The 21,338-nt window shown below is 47.6% G+C and overlaps 7 protein-coding genes across 7 annotated transcripts; 2 read left to right on the top strand and 5 right to left on the bottom strand.

Annotated features, from left to right (window-relative positions):
- Positions 1-67: 67 nt before the first annotated feature.
- On the bottom strand, positions 68-3,958 carry FSUBG_1816 (PHM7-like protein; the record flags this gene model as incomplete). The annotated part of the gene is made up of 2 exons (XM_036679522.1): positions 68-3,572; positions 3,627-3,958. 2 exons carry the CDS (start codon positions 3,956-3,958, stop codon positions 68-70), a joined length of 3,837 nt encoding a protein of 1,278 aa, XP_036542731.1.
- A 3,418-nt stretch (positions 3,959-7,376) lies between these two features.
- Positions 7,377-8,459, top strand: FSUBG_1814 (uncharacterized protein; the record flags this gene model as incomplete). Its single annotated transcript, XM_036679521.1, has 1 exon — positions 7,377-8,459. One exon carries the CDS (start codon positions 7,377-7,379, stop codon positions 8,457-8,459), a length of 1,083 nt encoding a protein of 360 aa, XP_036542730.1.
- Positions 8,460-9,230: 771 nt separating this feature from the next.
- FSUBG_1813 (uncharacterized protein) lies at positions 9,231-9,959 on the bottom strand (the record flags this gene model as incomplete). The annotated part of the gene is made up of 1 exon (XM_036679520.1): positions 9,231-9,959. One exon carries the CDS (start codon positions 9,957-9,959, stop codon positions 9,231-9,233), a length of 729 nt encoding a protein of 242 aa, XP_036542729.1.
- Positions 9,960-13,614: 3,655 nt separating this feature from the next.
- Positions 13,615-14,451, top strand: FSUBG_1812 (uncharacterized protein; the record flags this gene model as incomplete). The annotated part of the gene is made up of 1 exon (XM_036679519.1): positions 13,615-14,451. The coding sequence occupies one exon, from the start codon at positions 13,615-13,617 to the stop codon at positions 14,449-14,451; it is 837 nt and encodes a 278-aa protein (XP_036542728.1).
- A 396-nt stretch (positions 14,452-14,847) lies between these two features.
- FSUBG_1811 (uncharacterized protein) lies at positions 14,848-16,404 on the bottom strand (the record flags this gene model as incomplete). The annotated part of the gene is made up of 1 exon (XM_036679518.1): positions 14,848-16,404. One exon carries the CDS (start codon positions 16,402-16,404, stop codon positions 14,848-14,850), a length of 1,557 nt encoding a protein of 518 aa, XP_036542727.1.
- Positions 16,405-17,168: 764 nt separating this feature from the next.
- FSUBG_1810 (c6 transcription factor) lies at positions 17,169-18,059 on the bottom strand (the record flags this gene model as incomplete). Its single annotated transcript, XM_036679517.1, has 1 exon — positions 17,169-18,059. One exon carries the CDS (start codon positions 18,057-18,059, stop codon positions 17,169-17,171), a length of 891 nt encoding a protein of 296 aa, XP_036542726.1.
- Positions 18,060-18,967: 908 nt separating this feature from the next.
- On the bottom strand, positions 18,968-20,289 carry FSUBG_1809 (glycerol-3-phosphate dehydrogenase; the record flags this gene model as incomplete). Its single annotated transcript, XM_036679515.1, has 2 exons — positions 18,968-20,159; positions 20,228-20,289. The coding sequence occupies 2 exons, from the start codon at positions 20,287-20,289 to the stop codon at positions 18,968-18,970; spliced, it is 1,254 nt and encodes a 417-aa protein (XP_036542725.1).
- Between the last annotated feature and the right edge of the window lie 1,049 nt (positions 20,290-21,338).

Below are 21,338 nucleotides of genomic sequence, written 5' to 3'. Positions count from 1 at the left end.
AGAAAAGCAAAGAAAAGCAAAGAAATTGTCATATCATCATCGTGCCTCCTCCTTCTCTTGTCTTGCTTTACAAATTGATCAAGTCCACCTCCGAAAAGTCTGGTGGAGCTCTGCCGTAAACGACACGAACCTTGCTGTCGAGAGCTGTGCCCTCGTTGCTGATCCAGATGTGTTCGCTGTATGCCTGTGTTCGACGGATCTCATCATCACTAATGCCAAGATCGTCGCGAGGGATCCAGACTGTTGGTCGACGTGCTCTGAGGGCCTCATGCTGGAAAGCGTGTCTAACGAGTGCGTCTCTTTCATCCGGAGTGAGGTCCTCGATTTCGTCGTGTATGCCACCAAATAGTGCTTCTCCTATGGCACGCTGAGCTTCAATATCCTTCTGGCGGTGCTCTTTTCTGTACTGCGATGCTCTCTTGTTCTTATCCTTTGCCTTGTTCACCGCAGCGAACTTGCGAAGCTGTTGGCCTCCACCCTTTGCCCATGTTCCGACCTTATTCATAGGACGTCGCACTGAACCAAACCGGCGCATTTCAATTGAGTTACCATTCTCAGATCCGTTAGTCTTCTCATAACCATTTGTTTCTTCAGCTTCTTCCTGTAGCTCATCGTCATCGAGAAGGCCAAGGCGCTGGTCCTGGGCCCTTTGGAATGCCTGGTCACGCAAAACTGCCTCGTCTTCGAATGTGATCGGGAGATAGCGAAACAGTGGTCCAAATGAGTAGTTGAGCAACACTTGGTAGAGAACAGTGAGGATAAGAACAACAATCATGATAATGCCATGAGTTGTACAAGTGTTCTTTCCATTCTCATCCTCAGTGATGAAGAACAAACCTGCCATGCAGAGTTCCATAAAGTAGATTCCGGTAAAGGTCTGGTTGATTGCTCTGGGGTACAAAACACCACCAGTATCATGCTCGAATCGAGTGACGTAGAGCATGGCGTATCGCTGAGCCATCCATAACAAAGCGAAAGTGATAATAGCGAATATGGAAATGAGTGGCGCGATGACACAGTATATCAGTCCGATGCAGGCAAAGTTGGTGTAAATAGGGAAGAAACGTCCCCAATTAACCTGGTTGAGCCTGGTGTTTCGAGACCACTTGTTACGAGCGGTGCTGTCAAGCATTTTGGCAATAACATACCACATGAGCAGAGCTCCAAGTTGGAGGAGAGTAGCAGAGCTTGTGGACATCGCCTGTAGAATCATGTAGGAGAAGAAGTAGTTGGCGGCAGTGGGGAGGTTGTTTGCAAGTAGATCAAGAACAGATCCAACGGTCTGCAATTCCCTGACGTTTTGGACAATAGCGTCAATAGACGCGGCAAAGAACGACGCAATCGAGACAATGAGGAAAACTTGAATAAACAGGAAAACGAAGTAGTATCGCTGCACAAACTCAGCCTTCTGGGATCCCGTTTTCGCACCTTTGAAGTCGGCAAAAAAGCCCAGAATGATTGGAACCAAGAATAACAGCAAACCAAGCAAAACAGCTGGTAAGACACCAGCAATTGCTTTGGCTGCAGTGTGAAGTGCTTCGTTGTCTTTGAGGAAGCTAAGCCACTTGTTGTTCCGAATCAGGTTATCAAGTTGACTCAGCGCAGCTGTCCAAGCAACAGGAATAGCCCATAGGAGTAACATAGTAACAATTGCAAGAAAGACAAGTCCGCCTCGTAACCATTCCTGCCACCAAGAGAATGCCATATTGTCCCAGATAACATCTCTGGGGGCAATTTCGTTCATTCTCGGGGCCATGTGCTTGGGAAGATGGTGAATGACACTCTGGCAGGCCATGTGGGCTGCGACTTGGTGGTTGAACTGGATAAATGCCGAGTTCATTAGAGGAAAGCGTTCGGGGTGGGCTTGATCTTCTTCGATTTCCAGGTTCAGGCGGGCCAGTTGTTCCCGGCACCAATAGATTGTATCGACCTTCTTAGTGACGAAAACAACTCCAAAGAGCCAGGACTGTCCAAACAGAGGAAGATGATGCGTCGGGCGATCTTTCTTCTTAAGATACTTCTCCCATTCCGCAGGCTCGGCGTCCTCTTTGTAGTCAGGGTTGTAAGCAATTCCATATTCAACGGTCTCCTCGAATTCTGGCCCGACGAACGGCAGAGCATATTTTATCCTCTGCCACAGAGGTTTATTCTCGTTGGTCTTGCGGTCTCGGTAAGCCTGAGATACCTCTCCCTGGGGAACGGGAGAAGTATAAGCACCAGGAGGCGGCTTCCAGAATTCCCACCACTTTGACTCCCCTCGGATATAGATCTCGTCGATGTTGTCAATTTTGCGAACGGTGTTACCTTGATCACCAAAGTGTTCACGTGCTGGCTTATTAATTGCAGAGGTGCTCTCAGCTGAATACCTAGTGCTGTTCCGCGACTGGTTGTTCTGCACGCGAAGGGTGTCTGAGGGCGAGTTAAGCTCCTCTTCATCTACCGAGACCTGATTGCGATGCCTGTCAGAGTTGCGGGATGGAATTCGATTTTCGTTGGTTTGCGATATGCCCATGAATCCATTGGTTGTCTCCAAAGTCTCATCAACATTGTTGCCAGTCTTAGAAACGACGCCCATGATGCCATGGCCCATTTTAGAAAGCGGATCACCCAAAAGAGGCACTTTAAAGCCCTTTGACTTGGCCTTCTCATCATGCTCGTGCTTGTGTTCCTCATTGAGATACATCTCATATTGTGACTCACGAACACCAGCATCAATATCATGAGGAACATCATGCTTGTCGCCAGCAGTCTGTCCTCCGGCACTGTTTGCCATTCTTTGAGCTTCGGCGTCTACCTCTGCCTGTCGTTCAGCTCTTTCTTGCTTACTAAGCGCCTTGAGCTTCATCTCTTTTCGCTCTTTCTTTTCTGCTGCTTTTGCCTGCTTGAGCTGAGCCTTCTTCGCAGCTTTGATGAGGTCGGTTTCTGCTGACTCAAGCATGGCGTGGATAGCATTTCGTTCTTTGACTTTGTCAAGCAGAGGCGATAGGTCTCGGTTGATCCAAATATTCCGTATGCCACCGGGGAAAACATCGAAGAGACCCTTCAGAGCATCCTCGCTGAGCCATTTGGCAGGAATTGAGTTCACTAGGACGGTAGTAGCCGAAGCACGAAGGCGGTGCTCTGCACTTGTAAGGTAATCTTGTCGAACCTTGATGTAGACCCTGAGCTCAACGAAAAATACCCAGCACACCCATATAACCACGAGAATGCCCATCAACAAGTGAGCAGCATATCTGCTTGTATTTTTGGGGCTGACGTTTCCAAATGCGAGAGTGTCCAGACCAGTGGGCTTATTTCCGGCTTCTCTGCGCTCCGTCTCGTTGACGTTGACTTTCTGTCCAATGCCGCCCACAAAGTTGATAGGAATCAAGATCGGCATAACAATGCAGCAGATGGGAAGAAATATGATGAGCAGCGTCTTCAAATAGCGGAGAAAGAAATAGGCGTCAAGACCACACTTGTTGATCACTTCACGGTCGTCGTAGTGCCATAATGTCTTGAGCATACGAGCAATACTCCGGGGCGGTGATTCGGTTCGCTCACGTTCGGGTACGAGATAGGTTTTTGGTTTACTGCGAGCTGGTTAGCGGCAGAGCTTCTTGAAACATGGACAAGGTGCGGCGTACAAGATGCGGGCCAGTTTGTTGCGGAGGAGAAGAAAGGCCACAAGCTGAACAGTAAAAATAACAACAGCGACTACCAACGCAGTGAGGAAAGTGACGATTCCAATACCGCGATCGGTGTCGGCAGCGCTGGTCGTCTCGGGGGTGGTGCCCAAGAAGCCACCCGACGATGTTTTTGTAGGCTCATCGGAGGCGGTTTCGGATGCACTCAGGGTTTCAGAGGCGGAGAGAGCTGAGGAGATCAGCGAGCTCACGATAGAGCTGGTGACTGAAGCTGCTGTCCCTGTGGCGGAATCTGTCGCCGACCCTGAAGCGTCAGAATTTGCTGACGACATTTTCGAATTGAGCTGGCGGACAAGGTTGAACTCGTATACGAGGAGAGAGGAGAGAAGCGGTGCCCCAAATGGGGAGCAGATAAAACAGACTTGTTCTCAAAGAGTAACGTAGGATAATTGCAAATAATTAGAAACGTGTTGATTGAAACAGCATCGTCGGTACCGCCGAGACAAATACTCCTAGGAATAAGCAAACTAGTTAAGAAAAGGTCTTTTAGGAAGAGAAATTCCAGGGAATGATGGTATCAAGAAAGAAGGTTTCCATGGTTCCAAGATATCCCATCCAGTGTTTGGCCAACCGCCCTCTGTCGCGTCATGGCAGGATACCCCTTGCCCTCAGAGGCAACCGTCCATACCAATCTGGGAACCTGTAGGTGTTTGATTGGACACACGATAAGGGTAGTCAGGCAAACAGGGGCTTTTACTGGATCACTCCACTGAGCGGGTACTTAGCCGACGGGACAAAGCCCCCCGCTTGGGGGGGTTTCTGGGTACGAAAACTGGAAAATCCTAGCATCATCAAGAACACTGCAGATTGGACAACTCCAGGCCAATGACATCAGTGGCTTAGCGACTGCTGGTGAAACAATCCCCTGTGTCTGGAGTTGAAGGGCGTCTAGAGGTTTATTGGCTACGAGCAAAGTTCGCGAGCGTTATCTGTTAAACACGGGAAAGGGAAATGCTTAGAATAGAAACTTGGAGGCGCGCGCTACAGACCAACAAAGAGTATATGAACTATAATATCCAAGCCTTGGCTCTTGTCTGTGTTGGTCGTTGTAGGCCATTCAGAGTCAGTACCGTTCGCTTGGGTCAGCGTTTACAGGATGCATTAAGTGAGATCTGAGCTGCAAAGTTGGTACGTACAGAAACTGGAGTGCTACCCTGCACAACACCAAAAAGAAGATTCAGAATCGTCTGGAGAAGAAATCAATCAAACTAGGGGAAAACAACACAAAATTCCATAAAATATAGATTACATCATAATTTGATATGCTTAAATTAAGATCTCTAGTGGAGGTAAGTGTTAATTATTGATGGAACCCTCATTCCGCGTATTCCGCTCTCCCCAATTTCGCTTCGAATCGTCTCCTGAGATGATAAACCATAAGTTAGTCTCGTGATCACGGCGAAGACGACAGGTGTTGGTTTGCTGTTCGTGTTGCCTTACGAATGGCAATTGAGCTTGTTCTCCTTTTTGAAGAAGCCATTGTCTCTCAGACAAAGGTTGGCCATGAACGATATATGAATATCCCTGACCCCCAGATCAGTAGTAGGAAATAGCATGCTCCGTTATAGTATTCTGTTCGTCTATCCGACGAAACGTCCCTCTGAACAAGATAGATTGATCATGGAAAACCCCCAATGAGAGTGTTGTGAGGTGAGCAGCACATGGACTATAAGATACACACAGGCGCCCTTGAAGCCGTCGTTTGTATTCCCGCACCGCACCGAAACGCATCTTTCACCTCTCGACCACATTACCAGCTTTGTTTGGTGATACACATACCTCTAGGTAAGTCAGTATCCAGCACTAACAGACTCACCAGTACCAGGAACCACACGGACAACACCACGAATATGCCTGTCACCGAAACCTACTTCCCCGCCTTCTTGCAGGCGTGTGATGATTACCCTGACGAAATTCTTGATATTCAGCTCAAGTGTGGAATATGCCACGAACAGATGACATTCGAAGATGAAGCTGATCCTCATCTCCGTGCCTTTGTACTCCCTTGCATGCACATCTTTTGTAAGGGATGCGTAGACACGATGGTGGCTAACTACAGAAACGACGCCGAGTCGCAGTATGTTTGCCCAACGTGCCGTGCGATTCTGCATTGTGCACATTGCAATACCCCCTCCGATAGGGGCAGTCTGATTCACATGGATGGTGAAAAGTCAATTGCGCTAATTGAGAACATTCTAAAGCTATGGCATAATCGGTGGCGCTGCTTCAGCTGTGATATGAAAATATTCACATCCTGGTTGCAGATTTTGTTGAAAATATCTCAAGATTGTACGGAAATGGCTAACAACGGACAGATTCTTACAGTATACGTAGAATATGAAGGTAAGACATGGAATGATGTCGAGATGTACGAGGACACGAGGCTCCTCAAACAGGAGCCGTTACCTCGGCACCTTGAGGTCCCGATTAAGATTATTGAGGAGGGCCTGCTAAAGGCTCATGGTATTGCGGTGCCCGAAGATGGTTCCACCGTATTTCAGTATGAGCTTCGCCTCTCTGAGATGAGAGATAGAGACCACCAGTTTCTTGTATGGCAGAGACGCTGCATCACGAAGACGGAGCAGGAGATGCGAGATTGTTGGGTTGGAAGCCGGAAGCTCATGGTTCTGGACCTAGCTTTCGACCTACGTGATTATTGGTCCGACGAGAATGTTCGTAAAAAGATCAACGAGCGAGCAAATCTTGCAAGAGAGAGTATCCTGAGAGAAGATGAAGGGGTGGATGATAACGCTGAATTGCCAGATATGCACAGAGTTTGAAGAAAAGGTAAGTAAGGTAGGTAAGTTAAGGAAAGTATAGTAGATGAAATGCTTCCTTTCATACAGGTATCCAGGATTGGATCAAATAATAAACTGCTGTCCTCATCGTTATGTTTCCATTGCGACCGTACGATACCTTAACCAGATGACCCTGTGATCATACCGTTGAAGTCCATGGTGCTCTCTGTATAGGAACTTTCGAAGTTAAGTGTATATGTGCGAGAAATATAGAGCTGATCTTGCAAACTTAAAAAAAAAAGAAATTCAGCTGATGTATGAATGGGCGTGGCTTGGGATTATCTCCAATTCTTCTAGGCCGTCTTGTGAATAGCTTTGGTCAGTATTCGCCTACACTCAGTGAGAATCTCTGCCCTTTTTACAGTTGACAAATATCCGTGACGCCTCTAATAGAATACAGCATGAATTACTCTTAGACCTTGATCAACAGGTAATAAGTATCTGCTCTAGCGTCTATGAACGAAAATATAGTCTCTACTCGATAGCGGAATAACGCTACTCTGCTGGGGGATAGGGAAAATGTCCCCCAGCGATATTGATAGAACTCTCCCAATGCAAGAAGAAAATTGACGATCATGCTTTCAGAGAACATAGGTAGCCGCGGTCTGTTCCTTCACCGGACCCAGTGTGCAAGGCAGTCTGGTTATGTGTTAACAAAGGTTCTGTTAGATCAACAGATGGAGAGCCGGCCATATGATAAGCGTGAAGCCTCCAGCCGCACAATGACTATGTTCAGTGCCCGCGGTGTATCATAATTCATGGTTTCAAACTATTTAACACTAACTCACCTCTGAAACATTTGTAGCGGGATCCTCTTCCACCCATCCATCAACTACCAGCAATACTACCACTAACAAGCCATATCTTAACTAACAGCGACCAGGTTCTCAAAATGTCTTCCCCTAAAGATCCTATCACCGTAGCCTACTATCCAGAGCTTGCAAAGATCATCAACAATGACCCCACAGCTATCGAGCGCCTAGAGATCGAATGTGGCGTGTGTCAGGACAAGATGAGCAACCCGGAGGACAAGACTTGCAGTGCTATCATTTTACCCTGCGGTCATATGTTCTGTCCCCCTTGTGTCCGGGAGTTTAGACAGTACAACATATCAAACGATGTCCCTTCCAGATGTCCTGTCTGTCGCTTTGATCTTAAAAGCAAAGTCTGCGGGTGTCCGGACGACAAAGATACGTTATTCGATCCCACACAGAACCAAGATGAGGACCTGTTGGCTAGACTTCAGGAGCAAATCTCTCGCCGAAAGGGCACTTGCGTCTGGTGTCAAATGACTACTCTGGCCCGCGGTTTGAGATGTATTACTCTCTACTTATATGATCCCGTACCGATCATCAAAGCCGGACTTATGTTGCGAGTTACTGTTGAGAAACGAGATGAAAAGGAGATCAGAGTCGAAACTGACAAGAGCGAAGTGATCAAGCAGTTGCCTATATCGCCGGAGCTTATGGAACTGTTTACGATTGCGAGTGAGAGCCTCGACACGGCGTGGTATGGGCCTCGTGCTCCAGGGGAAGAATCATGCCCGTTTAATTTTGAACTTGCTCTCTGTAAGCGATTTCCGGAGGATCACGAGTATTGGCCCCATCGAAGAGGACAACTGGAGAGTTCCAGGTATGAATGGTCGGAGTATGAAAATCTTGATAGACTTGCCCATGCTCTTGGGGATGCAGTAAAGCTATCCGAGGCGTTCACCAGTGATGTGGCTTACAAGAATTACAAGGAAAAGGTGAGAGACGACGAACGTCAGGACTATATGTATTTTGTATGTTGGGACGTGGTACGACGTATAGACCTGGCCCAGGATATCGAAGAACACCATAGTGACACAGATGACCAGGATACTCAGGATAACGAGAATGGGAGACTCTACGCCGTGGCTGCTATCCAAGTTATTGGTGGGCTTTTGGACAGTGTTCACCAATTCCGTGCGTTTCTTGCTAGGCACATTTGTTGAGGTAGGGAACAGTAAAGTGTCAAGGATTGTGGAACAGAAGCTTGCAGAGTGATCGTCAAGACGATCTAGTATCGTGTACTCTTTCTGGGGACAGCTGGGGTGAGTGTCATTGAGGGTACTGCGGGCATTTGTGAATGGATGGCGTTATTTGTTATCATCATATCAAGGTACCTATAGGGGAATAAATTTACTTATTGAACAGACACTAAGAAATGTGGTATTCGAAATATTCGAACTGAAGTGATTGTGTATTTTCTCCTGTTTTATGATCAAAAAGAAACAACACCACTTATTGCAAAGTAAGGGTAGACATGGTCTGGTTTTGGTAGAGCACCATATTATATCGATATCTCATATCTCTAAGCGAGCAGGGAGGAACACGTAAGATTCGAGACCTCAATTCTGCACAATATCAAGATCTCTGTACTTAGTCTAAGTTTGAGGGTCTTTTTGAAAAATACATTAACATCCCCTTTCAGTGTCCCAAGTTTCCTTAGGGTGTAGTCTCAGTTGCTCATTTACTTGTTAAGACAAATGGGAAATGCTCTAACATCAGAACCCACAGTTCATGAATGCATGTTTGTATTCAGGGTACCTAGTTACATACGCTACCGAAGTCTACGGATCTATTTGTCCGGCACATGTCAATAAATCTCCCTTGAGGGGTATCATCGTCCCAAATCTGGTCATCCTCTACCTGTCCTAGGAACCAAAGCCCTTCACGAATCTCAAGTCTCTTCGCTTTCGAGAGAGTCTGTCTGTTTATAACTATTAGTTATCACCCTGGGGGGCGGTCTCTTGCTCCTCAGGGGAGACTTCCTCCAGTGGGAGAATCTCCGGTTTGAAGTGAAGCACCCGGATCTTCATGGAACTGAAGTCCGCTTCCAACCAAACCTGGTTCTGTCGCTGCGATCGGACAGCGTAGTCAATAATCTCACTGATCATATGCTTGATGGAGGTAGGAGGCTCGATTTCGAGAACAGGCCCAGTCACCTCCCGCGTGTAGTATTCATCAGCGTTGTAGAGCGTGATACCGATACCCAGATGCTCGCCCTTGAGTACCTCTGGGATATGTGGGCTTTCGCTCAATTTCCGCTCAAAGAGTTGATGCAAAGCCAAGATGCCACAAGGGCTGCATCCCTTTGGCATATCGCCACCTTGTGACAAGATGGGAGGCACCTTGTTCATGTTCGCCGGAGTCAAGGGCAAGGGCATCCCGGTGTGAGCGTGGCCGCAGTCGTGGACGAGTTCCGTGCGACAAATAGGGCATCGGGTATCCCCTGTGTCGTAATATGCGATTAGACATCTAGCGCAGAGAATGTGGCCACATGGGAGGACGCGAGGACGACGTGGAGGCTGAATTCCATCGTCGCTTCGGCATCGGTAGTGGAACGAGTCTCTGCAGATGACGCACTCCAGGCCGAGAGTTTCCAGGCGGGTGACATGGTTGTCCTCGGCAAAGGCCTTGAGATTAGGCCAGAAATGCTCCTGGTTAGGCATTGGGGTCGACGTCAAGTGTTGAGATATGGGAATTCTTTCGGGAGGTATTCCAGGATACGTCGAAAGTTGTTTGTGGCTTTTAGTAATATTAGTTCTGGCTGATATGTTAGCTCGGTATGAAGACGATGGGAGTAGGTGAAACAAGGATGCAGTTAAAAGTCAAGTTTTACCTTGAAGGACTACAGATTTGGTGATTACCCAAAGCTGTAGAACAAGGAACCTCGAAGTTGTTGCAAGAAGGAAGAAACGAAAGAGTAGAAGAGGGCTCGAAGTTCTTGCGTTATAGAAACAGAACAGAAGCCGAGCTTGAACAAGTGCTCTCGAATAGAGTGACTACTTCGTCCGTATCACTGCCACTGGAACTGTGACTGACACTGACAGGGCCGAAGTCCAGACGAAACACATACCGTCGCTTGTACTGGCCTTTTGTCACTGTTCATGGCGAAAAGGGTTCGCTTTAGCCGTTTACTGAGCTTGGGTTCTAGGTAGAGGACCATTATCAGGGTATGGTGATAGAAGCTCATGATAGTTTCGGCAAGTGATGCAATGCTATATAGTATAAGGATCTCTGTTCACTTGACGGCGGATATAGCGACTATATCTTGTTGTATTGGTTGGCACATTTGTTGGCCTCTGATTATAGACGAAATAGTATATAAGAGATGAAGATGGGAAATCCAAGTTGATACTGGGCGCGACTAGAAAGAGTCTTTAGGCTCTTATTTATATCTCAATAGGTACACGTAATCATAGATTGCAACTGGCAGAAAAGCAAACGCAAACTAGAGGAACAGATAGGAGTCGACAATCTTTACCAAACCCCAAACAAGAACCAGATATTCCCCTCTAACAACAGGCCTAAGCCAAACCGATGCTGTCTGTTACTACGAGCCATGACCAATCTTGAGCATTTACTGCTGAAATCCCAGGCCACGGACCTTCGCAGGGGTGCTAGGATGGCAACAGTTCTTCCAGAGCCTCGCATTGCTCTCATGCTTGTCCAAGCGTCCTTGGTGCTGAGAGACGAAGACTCTGAAGGCTACTGTAGCGTAGATTCCGGTATAGTTTGGTGTCCAGGTGGGGGGAAGTCTTACTACCGTAGACCAAACATATAGCGTAACATCCTTCGGCTCTTCGGGGGGAGATTGTGGAATTCATCGGTCAGCTCCTCTATAGTGTTGCCAATAGCGTATTGCTCACAGGAGTCGGTAATGATACCTGCGTGGTTGATCGTGGGAGGTATGATATCCATATCTGATTTGTTCTAGGGCATACAACCCGTTGAAATAGCGCCCACACATCGGATGAACAAATACAGTTCTGCAGCTAGGGCAGCAGATATGCTTTTGGTCTGGAAGCAATATCGGACATTCCCTCCGAGGCTAAAATGACTCCTTGGCCTTTTCTGTGATCTTCTTTGGGCCGGTACAATCGATGGGCGAGAGGAAAACGATGCACATCATGTTTTGAAGAGTCTGGCTGGGTCGTAGAGTTAGCTAGTTCTGGAATTCAAGAGTATGAAATGCAAGTGTGTGTGTATGATAATATGATATGGGAGATAGGGAATCACCTGGAAAGGGGGCACATGTTTTCCGGTAAGGTAACTGAAGACAGATCCTTGCCAGGTCTCAAATGGCCATTCCATAAAGGACAGTTCACGTTACCACTTCCAGAGCCAAGAGACAGAAATACCACTCAAAAACTACCTTGATAAGATAATAAGACGTAGTGCAGTCTGAGATTGTATAGATATCGGAACGAGTGTCAGGGCAAGAATGGATGGTTAACCGTAACTGTGGCAAGGGCAGAGTTGTGTTTGACTTGAACAAGGGACAATGGCTTCAGCTTAGTGTAAACGTATAGAAAAAGAGCCTTGACTAGCATGCAATCACTTCGCTGCCAGTGTCACCCCCCAACAAACAAGCTGCCCTTGCCTCCCTACTTCCAGTGCCACGGTTCTTAAGATTTGCCCATGTTCGGTTTGATTACTCATAATTAGGCTACAAACAATAGAACAAGAGGTGAAAAAGTCTGTTGCAGTATGAGTCCTTTATTATTGGCTTGATTGGCGTTCGCTCTCATGATGAGAGCCTTTCCCCTTTGCTAATTGGTCCCTTAAACATGCCCTGCGAGGAACATTCTCCCGGAATACACCACACATTGATACACGACAGAAGTAATTATCGACTCTCGTGGATTCTGGACGCTTCTGTTTGAGTCGGGTAGAGCCCAGTGCTGGGTGGGTGATCATAGGTTCGCCTGTAGGAACCGATAGTCCAGTCACCATACTGCAGTGCCATCTGTCATCGAACAAAGAGCCTACATACTTTCGAAACTAAAAGCAAGTGGAATGCATTTATTTTTCTCAAGTTCCCATCTGCATAAGAGAAAAAGCTTGTTCAATAGACATCCAACCAAATCTCCCTCACACCCCGAGTCCAAAGTCGAGCCAAGCAATATTCACCGCGGCCAATGGTCTGGAGGCCATAATTGGCTGAGAGGAGTTTTTTTTCACGGGTTTTCAACATCTTAAAATGAAGTTAGAGAGTGTATACTTTGTTCCCCCAGACATGGTGGTCAATAGAACTCTGTTCGTGGCACTGTTACAAAAGCTTACACACATGCTTAACTTGATGCTTCGAACAAGAAGATAAATACGACAGCAATGATTCGAGGCCTCACTATTGTAGCTTCTTCGAAAGATCGCGAGTGTTCCGCGGATTATGCTTTCATTTTGTCCTCTCACGACCCAATAGTACGTCACGCCGTTTTAGAAGTATAATGTTAAAACCAGGCATCCAGTGAGAGACCAGTCTAAATGCTGATGTTTAAAAACTTGCTCATTCTGGTGCCAAGCTTATACGTGTGTACGTGAACAAACCGCCACAGTTCAAGGTTAAATGGACTACAAAGGTGACTCGATCAAAGAGGTCAACCAATACATGAACACTACGAGTGAATCTTTTCAGAACTATCTTCCCAGCAAATGAAAGCTTTTCCTCGCGTATATCCCTGTGAGTTAGTCTCTGTTCCAGGAACATCCATTGACTGGTCCTTTGAATAATTTTGAGTGTTGATATAGACTTTTGTTCCCATTTCTTCATCACACCTGACTGCAAGTGTTCGTTATGAGCTTCAGAACGCGGCCATATACTTTGGAAATGAAAGCATGGACTGAAAGCGATCCAAGTCCCACCGCGAAGTCCATCGATCTGAGTAGAACTTAATCACTCCTCTGGCTATAAAGATCGCCTTCCCTCGCCTTTGTTCTCTCCCTTTTCAGCTCTTCTTCATCTTCTTCTTTCATCAAGTTGTCTTCTGTCACCAGCTGTCACCAGTCTTCTGTCACCATCACAAGTCTTCTGTCACAAGTCTTCTGTCACAAGTCTTCTGCCACAAGTTACCTGATATCTTACGATCTTGTATCATCAGCTTCACTTGCATCAGCTTGACCTCTATCATCCTTGACGTACATTACAAGCGACTTTATATCTTCTCTCGACACATATCTTCTCTCTATATACATCGTATCTACATATATTGTCTCGACAGACAGCCCTCGACATCCAACTCTCTCATCACGCTACGCCTTACACTACCTCTCATACTACCTCTCACCTTATCTTGCACGTCATCTCCCGCACCATCTTTCATCATGTGTGGACATACCGCCACTCTCCTCAACCACATCTCCTCCCTCCGCTCCAAGGACACAACCTGTGTCCTGGAAGACCTCAACAACAACGAAAAGTGGTGCCAACCCCCCGACGATGAACCAGTCATCACAGAAGACTCGGGCGAGAGCTACTGGCCCAACCTAGAAGCCAGCATCCTCAAAAACAAGCTCAAGTTCAAGGATGTCTCGATCGAGTGTGTCGTCTGCCGAACCGACGTGACCGTCTTCCCCCACGAGCACGTCGTCGACGAAGAAGTCGGCGAGAGCCACAAGGCCGTTATCCTCCCCTGCGGCCACATCTTTGGCGCCTCCTGCGTCAAGCAATTCTTCGACATAAAGACGCAGGAGGGGCAACCCGCGACCTGCATCAAGTGTCGCGCCGCTTGCTACCACCCTGCCTGCGGACATCCCTTCTACGGGGAACCCATGCCGTGTAGTATACCACGCATGGCGTTCACCCCGCATGTCGTGGGCAAGGGTGGTAGCATCGACGAGCGGTGCGAGCAGTGCACCATCCAAAAGGCAATAGCAGATATCAATGCAGAGGTGAGGCGGGCACCTGACCGCCCCGAGGCTGCGGACGAGTTCTCGGGGGTTGCTCTCGAGATCGATGGTATCTCGTTTACCAGTCTCGGGTGCGCAGCGGGGGAGCGCCTCGGGCTCCTGGAGCAGGTGCCCTTCCCCGACTCCGTGGTCGACTTCATCGTCGGCTACAAGGACCGACTGGAGGAGAAGGAGAACGGGCAAGACTACTGGGTGAGTGGTTACCTCGGCCAGTGGGGGGCCAAATTATATGTCCCCAAGCAAAAGGACTAGGGCATATTGCCCAGAGATAAGGAGAGATATGAGTTGCATTGGGTGTTATTATTTTTTTCTTTTTGTTTTTTAAGTATAGAAATACTTGTGTTTAATAAATTGTTCTTTGCTTGTCTTAAATAAAAAGAATAATATATTTATTGTTGGTTATAACATGGCGCAAGTTTTGATATCTTACTGCATCGACAGTATAGATTGTACCACCACCGATCAATTTAAAACATAACTTGTGACTGTCCTATCAGAAAATCGCCAAGTAATAACTTCTTTAGTGCAAAAACAATATACTTGAATGAAATAACATATCAATCTTCATAAGTGCTAAATAAAAATCTCATCCAAAGGACGATCCGTAACCATAACATACATACATAAGAATCCTTGAAGCCATCATAATCATTTCGCTGATTCCCAGACCAGCACAATAACACTATCCTTGATATCACCCACTTCCTCACCCCATCTCTTCTTCAAAGCCGGCTCATCGATAACACCTCTTTTCACGTAAGCCTGCCACACATCGCCCTCAGCGGTAGTGACAGAGTCCATCAGTTTCCACACATTTCGTCGTCCTGTCCAGAACAGCATCTTTCGGTCTGTGTCTCGCTCCTTGAGCTTCACGGGGCCAATGACGGAACGACGGGAAGAACTAGCCTTTCCGGCGGTTGATAGAGGCATGTCCGAGAGGTGGATTCCATCCGGGTATTCGGTTATGGTGTAACCGTTTACAAGGACCCAGTTGTCGCGGAAGCGGTAGCGTTGGAGGAAGCATGCTTCGCCGCAGACGTCGGTGACGAGATGAGCTTGGCTTGGGGTGAGGTGATGACGCTTTCCATAGTCGTGTAATGCCAGGGGTTGAACGCCCGTCTCATAACTATCCAGATGGGAAGAGTAATCGTCGTTATCCTTGGGTGAATAGAAGCTCGGGATGATGTGCATCTTCATCTTGGTATGCTTCGCCAAACAATCCTGAAGAGCACCATCCCAGCGTTTCTTGCTCGTAGGACTGTCTTCCACACCATCGAAGCATGGAAGATGCGTGACTTTAGATATGGCAGGTCGTGTAAGAAAGATGGCTCCACCTCCATACGTCGTCATGAATCCCTCGCCGATAGCCCAGTCTCCTCTCTCGCTTGGTAATCCAATGTACAGTTCCTTCTCAGAGTTGTACGCGAATAGTCGTTCCTGGAGATATGAAAGGTTGGGTAGAAAGATCTCCTCGTCCAAGATGCCGTACCACTTCTTCATCTGTCCTTTCTGTGCGAGTGTAGCACTATACTTCTTGACCGATTCCATCATGTTGAAATATCTCTTCGCGGTCGAGATCTGACCCTCAGAGATAGTAACGTGAGCATCGATGCCCAATGACACCAACACCTCGGTCAGCTTCTTCGCCTGTTGATAATGGCCCTGGTCCAGAACAAGTAGGAAACTCGCTCCGTTGCCATGCTGATTCCCACCAGTCATCCACCGTGCCCAATCCTTCGCAACAGCGTAATCATCCCTAACAACACGATCAAAACTCGTCGAGATCGCAAACACAAAGTCCGAGGCGTCGATCTGTCCGGGTCTCGGTCCTCTTACAATCGGGAGGTTAAGTTCCTGTCGTGCAACCAAGTTTCTCCTCTCGGGAGTCTTGGTATCGATAAGTCGTGGTTGATTTGAATGAAAGTCTGTATCGATTTTCGTGACTGAAGTATACTCAGAGTCCTGCTCTGAAACACGGACTTTCCATGCAGTCCATGAAGTTTGGTCCGAAAGTCCAATTTTCTGCCTTAGCCGCTCGAGGTACTGTTCTTCCGGAACTGGTCCCTTGATGGCGATTTCAGTGTCTGCCTCTGTTCGAGGCCAGTGCAGCCATCTTGTCTGAAAGAAGAGAACAACAACGACAACAAGAACAAGCAGTTGAACAACCCTGCGGGGAAGAGTAGGCGGGCTAGAAATCATAATCATGATGAATAGACGATCCAATCCAGTAAAAAAGAGTGACTTGGGTGGGTATGGCCTGGATAAATGAGTGTGTTGCTTGGCTATAACAAAGGCATGATCACGCTGTGGGAGGCGGGTAAGGACTGACTACGGTGAAAGAGAAGAAGCGAAGAGGCTTCGACTCCCGAGTCGTGAGACACAGCGAGAGATTTAAGTAAATTAGAGTAAAATGGCGTCGAGTGACAGACTGTCACAATGCCCTTGTCTAGTGTAAGTGGTAAATGGCCGCAGTGGGGGGAGGCCATCCTTCAAAGCATCATGAAACTAGGCGCCCCAGACCATGATCCCTGGTCGCACCACGTCAATAACGGTTAAAGAGGGGAAGGCCAAGGCAAGCAATTAAACTGTGACAAGGTCCGTGGTTCGTTTCATGGTTGATCAGTGGAGGTCTCAGGTCACGATATGTCCAAATGCAGTAATGAGAAACAAATGGAGCCTTTGTCAGAATTGAGTTTCCTTTGACTCCTATTTCTGGCAGCGTCTATTCAAAGTCCCAATCAATGCATGAAGGATGCTGATGTTGAATCCTGATGGGTGAGAGGCTATGACGGAACGAGAACTAGGTTGGGTGGTAATTTAATCTCTTGCCAATAATCAAACTAATGCAGGTACAACAACAGCCCTGGTCGCAAAATAAGTCGATTTCGGTAGGTAATTTATCTGATAAGCGACAAGCTAGGAAATGACCGCATCCCGTTGGAGATTCTTTGCCGAGCTCTAGTCTAGCATCATTCGCTAGGCTTGCTGGTGGTTGGACCCTTTTCTTCTTGGGCTGCTTCAGCACGTAGTGGCCTCATCCTAGGCGGTGTGATAAGTTCTGTTGCTGCCCTCGTCGCGTGTGTCGGTGTTGATGCCACTGTCGTCGGTGCTCGTACTGGTAACGGCATAGGCATCGGCATCGGTGGCATTGGCGTATGTTGACCTTGGGATCCGCGTCGTGAAGGCGGGTTTGATGAACTTGGGGCATAAGATGATGGCATATTGGCTTCGACTGTCCGTCTGGCGTGTTCGAAACGATCGTAGCACTTAGCGAGAGCCTCTTGGACCGACTGGTCCGCACGTACAATACCCGTGGCGAGAACTTCTCTAATATGATTTTCGACCTTTTGAAACTCGGACTTGTCGTATCTGTATCGATCAGGAATACCGCTGTTGTGCAACAGAGCCAGCAGCCCCGCGATGACTGTGTTGGATGCAGCGAGAATGGTGATAGCTGTATCGTTGGCGCCTCCAGCGCTGAGAGCTGTGATACTAGCACCAATGATCAACTGCAAGATGAATAGAATTGCGCGAACGAGGCCGATGATGTGAAATGAGTAGGACGAAACGGTACGACGGTAGATGCAGTCGCGATAGAGGCCCTGGGGGATGCCTCGAGGGGGCCAGAAGCTATTAGTCGGATGAACAGGTTTATTATGCTCTATATCCCTGATCCCGCCAACTCCCCGAGCTAGGATGGCCCATTCTGAAGGCGATAGGAAGCGGTATTTGACTTTCTTATGTTTTTTCTCACCGTGGCCATTCTCTATGCTTTGATCTGCTCCGCTCATGTAGTGTCCGAAATTCTGAACAGGGTCCATCGATGTCTGTGGCACGGTTGAATCAGCTTCCGCCATCATGATGCTGACGTGCTATCGAGGCCTGGAACTTGTATCTTCCGTATATGTAGTGAAATGAGAATGCGAGTATTAGTTGGAATGAGGCATGCTGGTGAATCAAAAGCCAGCTTATAAAGAGAGAGCCGAAAAAGGATTAATGGTGATGCTTGAAGAAGCTGGCTAGGGTCAATAAAGGATTCTGAAAGGAAATGAATGTCCAAAGAAATGAATGGTAGAAGAGATGAAAGGTTGAAGAAGAAAAGCGAGACTTCTGGTGGTTTAAGAGGCATTCTTTGCTCGGTCTTTCCCGTTGCCATGTTATCTTGTCTCATCTGAAGGCGGAGTCTCATGCCGAATTGCGGCTTCCACCGCATAACTAATCCTCCTCCATTCTCATGAATTCGGCGAGATCAAGTGTTTTCTTTCAATATCTTTCGGTTCATCATCTTGGAGAGTATCTGACATAGTCGAATGCAATTCCGACAACCACGATCCTTCTTAACAAAAACGTTGCGATAAACACAAACTGTTGATCTGTACAACCCACGAGGAACCTGCCAAGCCGCAATAGGTAATAGTTACGATAAAATCTTCAGCAACAATGCATGTCTTAGCCTCACAATGCTCATTGTCAAGTCCAGGAATCCTCAGTGTCTCATAAGCAACCGAACCACGACTCCTCATGCAAAACAATCAATCATGCTCAAAGAATAGCTGTATTCATAAGTAGATATCATTTCTATGTTCATTTTCATGTATATGACCCGTCCTCCTACTTAGCAAGGCAAGCCCCAATCACTCATGACTCTAAATCACTGCCCATTCCCTCCTGATCCGAGTAAACCATGTAGAACCACGTAAGCCATACAAACGCCACAGCGCATACATGCAATCAACGATACACTCGCTAAATATTTCATCTTTCAAAATTAAGAATCCTGCACAAGATGGGGGATGTCGTCCACCTTGGCCTCTCCGTTAAGAATGGCATTCACCGCTGTGAACAACGGATACTCCGACTCCAGACCGCGAGCCTTGAGGAAACTGTTCACTTCCTCTGCGGTGGTTGTACCCTGGATCTTCTGTCCGTTGAGATCCTGCTTCTCAACCTCTTGTACGGAGATTCCCTTCTCGACAGCCTTCTTGGCACATCGGAAGTTACGACCGCCGGAGCAGGATGTGATCAGATCGGCGACACCGGCTGAGGATTCGGTAAAGGTAGCTGTGTGGACGGTCTCGCCGAAGAATTCCTTGCCAAACTTGACCATTTCCATGAGACCGACGCGCATGATGGCTGCCTTTGCGTTATCACCCCAACCACGACCGTCGACGAAACCAGCTGCGAGAGCAACTACGTTCTTCAAGGCACCGCTCAAAGATACACCCGCAACGTCGGAGACGATCTGGACGTGGAAGTAAGGTCGGTGGAAGAGTGTTCGGAAGCAATCCTGGTCCAGAGGAGGATAATCAGCTGGCATAGCGGTGAGTTTGGTCTTGGAAGTTCGGCCTCGAACGTCCTTGTGCTGCATATCAGGGAGCTCGCCAATTGTAGGGTTGGGGCTACCGGTTCGTGGTGTAGGAGCTCTGCTGTTGTCGAGCGCAGGGGGGTCGTAAGCAATAGTAGTCTCTGACCACTTCTCCTCAGCAATCTCACGAGCCAAGTTAGCACCACTGAGGGCACCACAGTAAATGCCTAGACCATCACCAATCCACTCGCTGAACAAGCTGATACCGTCATCAGTGACATTGACACCCTTGATACAGCTGATTCCTCTAGCATAAGGAAGAATGTGTCCGTTGACCTGCTTGCAGACGTTTGCGATGAACTGATGGGGCAAGTTGAATACAAGGATGGTAGAGTCCTTGACAGCGTCGCGAATGTCGGGGTTGGCGATGATGTTTGAGGGCAGAGGAATACCGGGTAGGTACTTTACGTTCTCGTGGTGTTTGTTGATGACTTCTGTGAGCTTCTGGGGCTTGTCGCCGTTGGTTTCGTCATATAACTTGGAGTCCTTGGTAATCGTCACTTCCTCCTCGTAGACCCACATCTGGACATCTTCCTCGAAGAGATCTTTGTTGGCGCGTGTGTTTTCAGCGACGATCTTGGCAATTGTTGAGCCCCTAGACAGTAGTGTCAGTCAATGGCTCAAAGAAAGATGGAGGCGGAGCCGGAGAAGCGGAAGACTTACCAGTTACCGGATCCCACAATGGTCACCTTGTGCTTCTTTGAATGTCCACCCAAACTCGCCATGTTGCCGAATGTCGCAGAGGAATAAGTGCGAATATGAGTAGTACAAGACAGTAATCTCGAAGATTTGGCAAAGACAAAAGAAGAGCGCACTACAAGCGATCGAAACATACGGGGGAGAAGGAGAATCGAGAGTTGTGCAAGGTAAGGGCGAAAAAAGAGCTTTATGAGGGGTACTGAAGCTGAATAGTCCGAGGGAACCAGCTCCAGCTTTCCAGGTTGTTGAACCCTGGAGCAAGCCACAATGACGCATGGCAGAATGAGATAAGTGACACCGCCTGCTCCAAGAGGGAAAGCGTCCCATCAAAACCCCATTGATATCCGTGATAATGGAGCTGGAGAAATCTCGAGACCTTGAGGAGGCCGAGGGGCAGTTTTTCACATGCAAGCAGATATTCACTGCTGTGGCTGCATATGTCAATTGGAAGCTATTTTTCTAGAAGAGCCTCAGAGTTACAGGCATACAAGTCAGAACAGTTTATAAGCACGCTTGAAGAATAATTTCACTTTGCAATGATAGCCTCAATCACATGGAAACAGCATAAAAGTCCAATTCAACTTTTTTAAGTGGGATTTCACATGTCGAACAAAGAACCTCGAAACAAGGATCTCTGCAAAGTCTAGGATTCTCCGGGAGACAAGGGGGCAAAGATGCATAATCCAGGAACAGCTACAGCACCGAGCCCCGTTCCGTAATCCGCGGGCCGATCCCCTTGTCGCGTGACGAGCACATGTTAAAGAACATAAAGAAATCAAGGGCTTGCAACAAATGATGTAGATTTTGAGGTTGTCGCTACTAAGAGTCGCTTCATGTCACGATATCAACCACTGCCGAGGATGTATCGTTGCATTGTAACGGGTTTAGAGACGCTAGAGCTCAACTGCATGTTGACGTTGCCAAGTTTACCCCAACGGAGTCATCTCACTCCCATCCCTTTTATCCGTGTAGAGGTCAGTGTATTTCAAAGATACGAATGCCTGCATTTGGTTATCTGAAATATTTGACCTGAAATTATATCACTCTCCAATCTAGACTTTTGCCAATGTGAATG

This window comes from Fusarium subglutinans, assembly GCF_013396075.1.
Source record: "Fusarium subglutinans strain NRRL 66333 chromosome Unknown NRRL66333_c0000014, whole genome shotgun sequence".
Lineage (NCBI taxonomy): Eukaryota > Fungi > Ascomycota > Sordariomycetes > Hypocreales > Nectriaceae > Fusarium > Fusarium subglutinans.
This window is presented reverse-complemented; position numbering and strand designations above follow the sequence as displayed.